This window comes from Mytilus edulis, chromosome 7, assembly GCF_963676685.1.
Source record: "Mytilus edulis chromosome 7, xbMytEdul2.2, whole genome shotgun sequence".
Lineage (NCBI taxonomy): Eukaryota > Metazoa > Mollusca > Bivalvia > Mytilida > Mytilidae > Mytilus > Mytilus edulis.
The window spans coordinates 46,757,121-46,767,177 of NC_092350.1; the positions used below are offsets into that span (position 1 = coordinate 46,757,121).

The 10,057-nt window shown below is 31.4% G+C and overlaps 1 protein-coding gene across 1 annotated transcript; it reads left to right on the forward strand.

Moving 5' to 3' along the window:
* The first annotated feature begins 1,282 nt into the window (after positions 1 to 1,282).
* On the forward strand, positions 1,283 to 9,423 carry LOC139481622 (uncharacterized). Its single transcript, XM_071265058.1, has 2 exons — positions 1,283 to 1,400; positions 8,397 to 9,423. Exon 2 carries the CDS (start codon positions 8,403 to 8,405, stop codon positions 9,138 to 9,140), a length of 738 nt encoding a protein of 245 aa, XP_071121159.1. The 5' UTR covers positions 1,283 to 1,400; positions 8,397 to 8,402; the 3' UTR covers positions 9,141 to 9,423.
* Positions 9,424 to 10,057: the final 634 nt, after the last annotated feature.

Consider the following 10,057-nt stretch of genomic DNA (forward strand, 5'->3'; position numbering starts at 1 on the left):
GTATAGTCTTTGGTTAATGTTGAAGGCCGTGCGGTGAACTCTAGATGTTGGTTTATATGTTATTTGGTCTCTTATGAAGAGTTGTCTCATTGGCAATCACACCACATCTTTTTCATATATAAGCAGAATTTCTAATTTTCCGAATAACATATAGATGCATTATATCTTAATATAGTTCTTCATAAGAACTGCAATATGTTGTAGCTTTTAGTTCCTTTATGTGATAGACAAGAAAAGTTACTTTTTTATAACGATATGATCGTATCTTTTCATCTTACTTTTCTTTTTTAATTCTTGCAGTTGCATGAAATCTCACTATATATATATTTCAATATTCCGAGCATGTCTCACATGATTCTGAAACACAGTTGGTCATTTATTATTTGGAGTTTGCCATTCGTCCTGATTTTTTTATTTGAGCAGTTTTGTTAATTCTATAATAAGTTTGAACGAAACAACATTATATAGTAGAAATTTGTTTTCCTGGAAAAAACTCAGTGACAGAACCAGTTCAGCTTGCAAAGTTGAAATTTTCAATCTATAATTTATTTGATTTAAAAGCTTTATAACTACACTTCAGTTCTTAACAGAAAACCTTACTAGTTTTAAATAAACATATCAACTAAAAGCTGTGATGGTACTTTATTTGTTACGAAGTCTCTTGTGTGTGCTAATTTACACGATCATTATTCTATAGTTAGGTATCCTCTGTGCTGGGTTGCCTAGAGATTTTGCTAGAGGAATCTGAGACATAATATTTTGACATTAGAATACTATTCTCATAAATGTTCAGCCGCATTTTCCATGTAGAGACCCTTTTTAAGCAGATTGTATGATAATTGTCTCATTGTTGAAGGCCATACAGTTGCCTATCATGAATTGCTTACATCCACTCGCTTCAACTCTGATGGAAAGTTGATTCAATAGCAATCATACCATATCTTTTTTTTTTGTATTCCCGGCTGCCTTTTTTTGCTTACATCCACTTCATTTGAACTATGGATAGTTGTCTCAAATGCAATCATATTATATTTATATATTATGATTGTTCGTCTCTTTATTTATATATTCTTAGATGATATGCAACATAATATATATAGATATAAATGTATTGTCTTACAAATATATAAAAGAAACACTGTCTTCATAACCATTGCAACAGCTGCTTTTGTCACAGTTTATACAAAAACTATCAATTATGTATAAGTAATAAATAAGCCTTATTAGTAAAGTCAATCAGCTGTAGGAAATGATAAGTGGTTTTGGTCATGTGCGCTGTAACATCCAATCATATTGCTTCTTTTCGTCAGGTATCATTTATTCATAATTCATGTAATTTGTGTACTCCGGAAAAACTGTATTGATATTTTCAGGATAAAAACAAGGACATTTGTCGAACGGTAAGAGCTTGTTTTTGTTGATATTAAATTGTCGTTTTATTTCAGATTTGTAACGAAATTTGCTATGTTTTATAGTTAAATGTTCAACATTCGAATAGTTTGACTTTGTTGTATCTTTTCAATTGTTTTTTGTTAAATTTTCAATTGCATTGGGTTTTTTTTAATCAAGTTTGGTATACAATGTATGTCTCCCACATAAGAAAAACTAGTTCTATGTTCTGCTTTATTTGATGAAAAAAAATTATGTTCAATTTTTTAAGTCTAGTGGATGAAATTTATTCATGATGGCGGAGAAACTTCCATTTTGAAACGAAACATTTCAAAATGATTCATATTTGTATTCAACTAATGATAGCAAAATCGGCTATTGATGTTTCAAAGTTATTAAATATGTAAAAACTTTATCAATATTTGAACCAACCTGTAAAACAAATATTTTATACATACTCCTCCAATAACGTATGTAAAACGGACAATGAAGTAGTTCATATTTTTGATTGAAAAAGTGTATTACCTAACTTAAAGTATTGTTTATCTCCGGATGAACGTGAATTTGGTTCCCATTCATGGGCTTTCTATCTTTTTTCATTGAAATTGTAGTAAATAAAGAAAATAACATTTTGGCAGCAATTTCAATATAAATCCGAATGAAGTCATGAAACTGATTGGTATGAAGAATTTACCATGATACCATGGATACACTGCCTTAGTGGGTATTTTTTCATATCTTTTGTTTTAACTCTATTCTAAAAAAAAATATGTTTAAATTAGCATCTTAAAAGATTCCAACTCGAAATAAGAATTGTACTGTTGCAAAAGGGAATGGATAAATGCACCAATAATGCACCTTAACTTTTAGGTACTAGTAGTAGTCGCGCCTATTCCCATTTTTCAATCTTGTTGGATTTTTTTCTCTTTATCAATTGAAAATTTCGCAAGATCATAATTCATTGTATTAGTTGAAGATACGAACGAAAAAGTCTACACACATTTTAGACAACACGATTTTAACTCATTACATGTACATTTATCTGTTACGAAACAGATGGCTACAAATGTACAGGAAATACTTTGAAGTGTATACTTCCACAGTCATTAAAAAGAATACACAACTCATCATTATTTCTAAAATAAACATACAGTGTGTTAAATATCTCTATCAAAACAGATTTATTGCTACAAAAAGAAAATTATAGATTCAGAAAAGATTAATGGCAAATCCACCTTAAGACTTAGTAAGTTTTCAGAGTAAATACTGTCAGGTGCAAATAACATATATCAGTCTTCTGCACATTGTTTTCATTTGAGATAAATCATTACATATCAAACTGTTTCTGGATTTCAATTACCATTTAACGGTTGCATCTGTGGTGCTATGGCTTTAAAAAAAATACATTCTAAATCACTAGCTCGAGATTCTCGTCATAAAAAACTACCAAGACGTGCTTTTTACCTCTTGTGCATCTACCAATTCACTGTTTCATATGTGGTGGTATGGCTTTTTTCAGAACTACATCATGATGCATGTATTCAAAAGGCACATGTAAAGTCTCTTCCTCATTGAAGATTTTCAACATAAAAAAAAACCTGCCAAGACATGCTTATTACTGTTCCATTTTGGTGTTTTGACTTTTATCAGAAGTGCATTATGATGCATATATTCTAAAGACACATGTTAAATCTATAGCTCAAGAGTATCATCATAAAAGACCACCAGGACGTGCTTTTTACATCTACCATTTTTCTGTTTCATATGTGGTGGTATGGCTTTTTTCATAACTGCATCATGATGTTGCTGCATGTATTTCAAAAGACACATGCTAAGTCTTTGGTTCTTTCTCAACAAAAAATAATAGGAGACGTGCCTTTTGCAACTTTTATACCATCTTAAAATTACTTTGTATTAGCAGCAAACTCGCTTTCTTTGGCATATATTGTGTTATAGTACTACACAGATTATAAAGACTCGGCTTACACAAAGAACATTACAAAAAGGATATAACCCCCAAAAACCTTCACACCGGCAATGTTTTGGCTATAGTTACATACTCTCATAGACTGAACAATTCAGTAAACTTTTACAAAAGTGCTCTCTGAACAGTTCTACTCTTTTGCCACTTTTTTTACTATGTAGAAGGCTAATGATAAAGTACGGCTGAATTTTGGTGTATTCCATTAAATTTAGTTGTCCCTAAAAAGGAGTGCAAATATGAAAAATTGTGTTGACATCTCTAATCCTTTACTTGTAATAATACCCTGACATGTTTTTTTTTATGGTGTAAAACCGTAGACGTTGATGGTTGAATTTATCTGTCAGTTGAATAAGGATGGTAGATCGAGGGTGTTTTCATGTTCTTATTGACACCTTAATGTACATATTTTGATATTTACCACTGTTTTATGCCTAGACTTGTCACTTACTCTGTATATGTCTATCCACAATGAAGTTTTTATATTGCAGCTATTTAATATATATAAAGACGTATCCGTCTATATGTATTCAATCTTTAAGAAATCACTTATGTAATTCATCAATGAAACGCCTTAAAATCTTACTTCAATTTGATAAAAGAGAATTTGTTTAGAAATGATAAATATTCTCATTTTTCTGAATAGAATATCTAATTTTAAATAGGGAATTTTTTTAAACATAAGTTATAATTGTGTATAGTGAATATACTTGTTGAGTGGTGAAACTTAAAAAAAATAACCTTGAATTGAATTGAAAATACATGTATACAACATGTACAAATATGTAAATACTGGCTTCAATAACAGTTAAACGGCGTGACATAGGGATGCAAATACGCATGCATGCACTAAATATATTGCTTTCAATTTTTAAATCTTATATGAAATGCACTTGAAGAATGTTTGCTTTACCGTGTTTGACTCAACACGTTTTCAAAAATGTTCATTTCGTGTTATTATTACAAATACAAGGAAGTATGATTGTTTATAAATGAATCGGTTTCCAGTCGCTCATTTCTGATAAATACATGAAATATGCATAAAACTATTGGAGTGTAATGCAAAAGAAATCCCAGAGCTTATGGAATGGCAAATTTGAATTATTGATCTAGTATCCCGCCAGGGATCTGACATCTAAAAACAATTTCTTTATCTTAACAAATGATAATTTATATGAATCAACAAACAGAATTTGTAGAATATAAAACACGCGGTGCAATTTACATGAATTATACTATAATTATTACAGTAACTCTAAACTAAAAACACTCGTTATTTCCGTCAGTGCAACGGAACATTATATACGTTTATTGATTTAAGTACCTAAACCGAGTTGACATCGAAAATATAATTCTATTGAAGTTTGTCTGAATGAAATTTACTTATTTTTGCAATAAATAAAATAGCAAATTTTTTTTTAACTTCTTGCTTCATTGTGCTTATAACCTTTTACCAAGCTGGACCTTCTATTAGTCACTATGCATGGGATTTATTTGATATCTAATGGTCCAAGACACACGTTTCAGATTCTTCGACATTTTGGTGGGCACAATGACATCCTAAATAATATTCAATTGCGTTATTGGCGCATCCAGAGAGGAGGTGTCTAAAGATTTCTATGGATTTATTTCAATAACGTAACAAATCGGCAAAAACTAAGCAGATTATTCCCCCTTTTCCACTTGAATCCTTAAATTTCCTCCCTTGTTTTAAAACTCTGGAATCGCATCTTCTCTTTGTCCAACAAATAGAAAATAAGAATCGATTGACGACTCATCTTATTTTGTCCAAAAAAAACATAAACGCAGGGAATAAAACGAAAAGAAGAGTAATACATTAAGTCTCTAAGCTGCAATTTTCGAGCATAGCTAGCATTCTTTTTTAGACATACACACACAATCATGATGAACCTTTAACCATTTGTGTGTCCGCAGTGTAAATACTATAGGCTACACCTGTTTTCATTTCATACAAAATTATGCATAAAATAAAATGAAAAATCATTGTGATATCCTATATTCTGCAAATATCGTGGCTGTTTACTATTTTTTTTTAGATCTTCGCAATTAGTAATCCTTTTCCCTGTCGTAACCTCACGAACTTCCGTGTGCAGAACAATAAATTATTTATTTTCTGCAAATAGTTTCGTCGTTTTAATCATTTATAATGTGATAAATGGACATCATAATAAACGGATACTGTACAAACAGTGAAATACCATTCTGACATTTAGAAAATTGATGTTAATTGCATATGTCGCTTGACAAAGCTATAATAACAGTCGTCCAACCTTGGTTGTTTTCCGTTGCATGTAAATCTATTCGATCGAAGAGAAAATGACGATGAAAAACCTTTCGAATCATTATGATTCTTCCATAACATCAGGAAAAGAAAGAAGGAATACGGCCAATTTATTACGTAATGAAAAACCCAACAAGGAGGCTCATCTTAGCTAGAATGACCTAACTGATGCCATAAGAGTTGGCGGAAAAGAGAATAGAAATCAAAATATGTTATAGTTTTTGACCAAACAAGTTGGTGTATATATAGACAGATAGGGATGCTAAAAAAACACTTCCAAAAGGGGCATAACAATTTGGTGATGCTCGCTTTTGCATCATCCTGCACGGCCTTCGGATTGAATTTGGCAGCAGGCACACCATAGTCTTAACGCTAAAAGAACTTATATTTACTTAACGACAACTATTCATTTGTGTTAACTTTAAAGGTATTTATTTCATTGTTCGAATGTTTCTTCATAAATATGTTCAAAATCAGTGTGGATTTAAAATAAATACTTGTTAAATTGTGCCTTTTGTCGTTTAAATATATATAAATAAGGACAAGTTTATGTTGTCAATAGGTTTCTTTGTAATAGATATATAGCTACACATTCCAAAATGTACCTACTTCATCGATGAATGAGTTGATTATATGGTTTGGTTCTAATTCGTGTTATTATGAACGAAATTTATTTTCATTCCTATTGTTCAAAATAGCGAACGTGACCTTTCAAAAAGAAAACTATAGTCAAAACGAACTTCCTCAAATGTGTATTATAAACGTTAACTTTGATCTTGATTTTAAAGCACAGCTAGCTGATCGCCAAATAATAGACTTTTACACATTTCCTACATTTTTTTCTTCACGTTTTGTAAATTAAATTTGATATTAATTTATAGAAAATTCTTTATTAAAAATGAAAATTTAGTACAGGCAGCTATGCATGCATGCAGTAAAAGTGAATGAAAGTCCTTGGCACTGAGCTTCTTTAGAAAAAACTTGGTTCTGAAAACTTTGTTTTTGTTTTCTTTTATGAAATAATGTATAGTACAGTTAACAACGATTTTGTAGGTTGTATTAAAAAAAATATCAGATTACATGGCCCATATAAGACATTTCAATTAATATGAATAATATGAATCACAAAGGGCAAAAAGTAATAATTACATATACTAGAATATTAATAGAGTTGTTATTATGTACCTGATATCATTTAAAAACATTTAAATTTAATTTATATTTTCGGTGTATTGGACCCTATGTAATCAGTTATTGATATATTTATTTCATGTCTGTCAATATGAAATCACGATAATCCATTAAGTTGATCGATTACATCAATCTTTGTGGTCGATATGACTGACATCTGATCTTTCAAAAAAAAATCAAAATAAAATGATAAAAACGGGAACCGTGAATTTATACGTTCAAAGTTAAGTTTATTCATTATACTGGGCGTTAACTGTTTGTCTTCGGCTCACGAGTTTTACATGTCCCTTAAGTCAGTATACAGTCCGTCCCCTTTTTCTACAGTGTCACTTCAACCTCTTAGGGGAAATATAGTATCATTATTCCTATGTAGATAAAGCGGAAATGCATTTTTCATCTAAAAAATGTAAATGTCTTAAAAATTGAGCCCTTAAATGCAAATATCCAGTTAAAAAAGCGTAAACGTCCCATAAAAAACGCAAATCCCACTCACCAATATCCCAGAAAGAGGACAGGCTGGGCGTTTAAATGCATTATTTACCTTTTATTCATTTTTATACGGCATGAATAAAAAAAGATATGGAATATAATGTGTAAAATTGTTGGTAAATTGTTACAAGAGGAAACAAATAGCTAAAGGACAGCATAGGGGCAAAACTTTTAGCATATTTCTCCAGTAAGCGATTAGGGTTTTATTTCTTCGTGTACGGTGACGAAACTTTTGGCGTACGCCTTTTTGCTATTTTTATTCTTTTGATACATTACATTAAAATGAAATATCTATAATATGTGTAAACCATATTTAAATCACTTCTATATATTGGGTCAATGAATTTGTCTAACCCCTTTGCTTTCAGTAATAAAAAAAAATCCGTATACGTTTACATGCCAAGAAGTTGCCTCCGTTGAAATTCTGCTAACACCCCATAGAGCAAATTACATGGATGATTAATTTTGACCATTTGGTATATGGCCGTGTTCTAAGCGACACGTACACGAAGGTCATACATTAATTTCTTGAATGAAATCAAATCTTTAGCTACTAATGACTGCCGTAAGGGGTCGACCGGAATTTTTAGCGAGGATTTCTTGGCATGATAAGGGAATGAATGTAGACAAGACAGCAACCCATTGACACAAACAAATAAATTTAAAAAGATAGTGACAAATCAACATACAATACAATTTATAAAATTGTAAGAGTACAGATAATGGTCAATGAACAGAAACTATCCATGCTACCACCACCAAATTTCTTAAATGGCATCCAGTTTTGTTTGAGAAATCGAATATTTGACAAAAATGGAAATACCTTTAGTATTTAAACATATTTCAGTAATACATGAGGGTCATACATATGCAAGCATAATTGGCGAAGATGTCAGATTTATGTTCTTTGGAGTCAAAGATAAAAGTTCGATTGACGTTATATTATTATTTTTTATAGTCACTGTGATGTTTTAAGATCACTTTAAGTTCTAATAATTTTAGAAACTATTTTTTAATTACTAATGTTATTATATTGTGTTTTAGGTGGCTATGGATGATCAAATAATAGATTTAGAAGAAATCGTTGAAAAACAAGCATGGGATTTATATATGAGCAGTAGAAAGAAAGGATTTCCAAAGAAACGAAAAGAATTGAATTTAATTTTTGACTGGTCTGGAGTGTCTTTTGTAACAGAACAGCCGACATATTCCCAGACAGGGAACGCACATTTTGAATCGAATGTTATATTTAGGTCGGTCTTCGAAAATCAAAGTGCTAGTCCGCAGACTCATTCTCTGAAAGCCGAGCGCCAGACAGTTGCGGAATGTAAAAGTACCTTGTCAAAGGGCTACACGACAAGTTTAAATATGGGTTTAGAAATAGGAGCACCAGAGGAAATAGCAAAGGCTTCAATAGGATATTCTAGAGGATATGAGGTGGTCAATGGTAGAGAGACCACTAACCAGAAAACATTGACATGGTCAAGTGAAGGGACACTTACAGTCCCAGAACATTCAAATCTGACAGCTGAAATTCATATCAAAGAAAAGCAATGTGGATACACATTCAAATCTCGTGCCGCCATACGTGGAACAGTTGTAGTGAATTTCTACAGTAGGAGGGACAATGACAAATATTTAATGGTATTCACAGGAGATATGAAAGACGTTCTTTTAGATGATAAAACTATACCAGATTTAAAGACCGAGGGACGGACAGTGTTTATTGATATAGAGGGAAGCTGTGATTTTAAGTTTGGGATTGAACAACAGATAGTTATATCGTAGATTCATATCAGTTTATATGCATTTATAATTGCCATCGTTGTATATCGAAGTGTTCAGGGATGTTTGACTTGATTCTGAGGAGCCAGCGCTCTTAGACTGATTCGCCGACATGCATTAACTGTTGTAACCGGGCTGTGATTTTCTGATTTATTTTCTTGGTCATCATGCAGACACTTATTTTTTACAAATAAGTTTTTTTATAATATATTATTAGGCTAATATTGCTTAGAGTCTATCAATAGTACCGTTTTCTATATAAAAAAAGTCATTTTCAAAGATTTTATCCAATTGTTGTTGTTGAATTACTCAATTATACTGCAGAACCTAAAAGGCGTTTTACCTCTGGGAAATAAAAAGAACTTATCACCTCACTGAGGCTTACTTTGCGACTTTAAAATTTCCCATATCTCGTGGAAAATAGAAACACCTGAAGCTAATTCTTACATACATTGAACTATATACACTCTGTAACGCTTTTTCATTCGGTTCTCATCACGTATTCTTAGACAAAATAGAAGCCACGAATCCACTTTAATTTTTTTCATTCTAATCAAAATCCTAGAATAATCGAATGAGTGGTTGCGCATTTAATAATTAATTTTGACATCTAGCTATGCATGGAGTTTGTAGCTACTGCTTTAAAGAATATGGGGTCCTTGTCTAAAAAAATTAGGGCAACTGTTGCGGTTATATATCTTTGTTTCCTACTTTAGTTTTGTGACGTGGTAGGTGAGCTGAAGCGATTGAGCTACTGGCACAGACTATCTTCCTGACTGAGTTTTTAATTTTCTCTTACTATTATCCCTCGTCTCTTATTCCTATAGTAAGTTAAAACTGTGTTAAGAGTCGGCAAATTGACAAATATTCCAATCCTGTTATTTTATGCAACGTACTTATTCAGATTTATTTTATGATTT

Excerpts from the sequence above, each read along its gene's own strand:
- LOC139481622 (XM_071265058.1), top strand. The coding sequence starts at position 8,403 with ATGGATGATCAAATAATAGATTTAGAAGAAATCGTTGAAAAACAAGCA.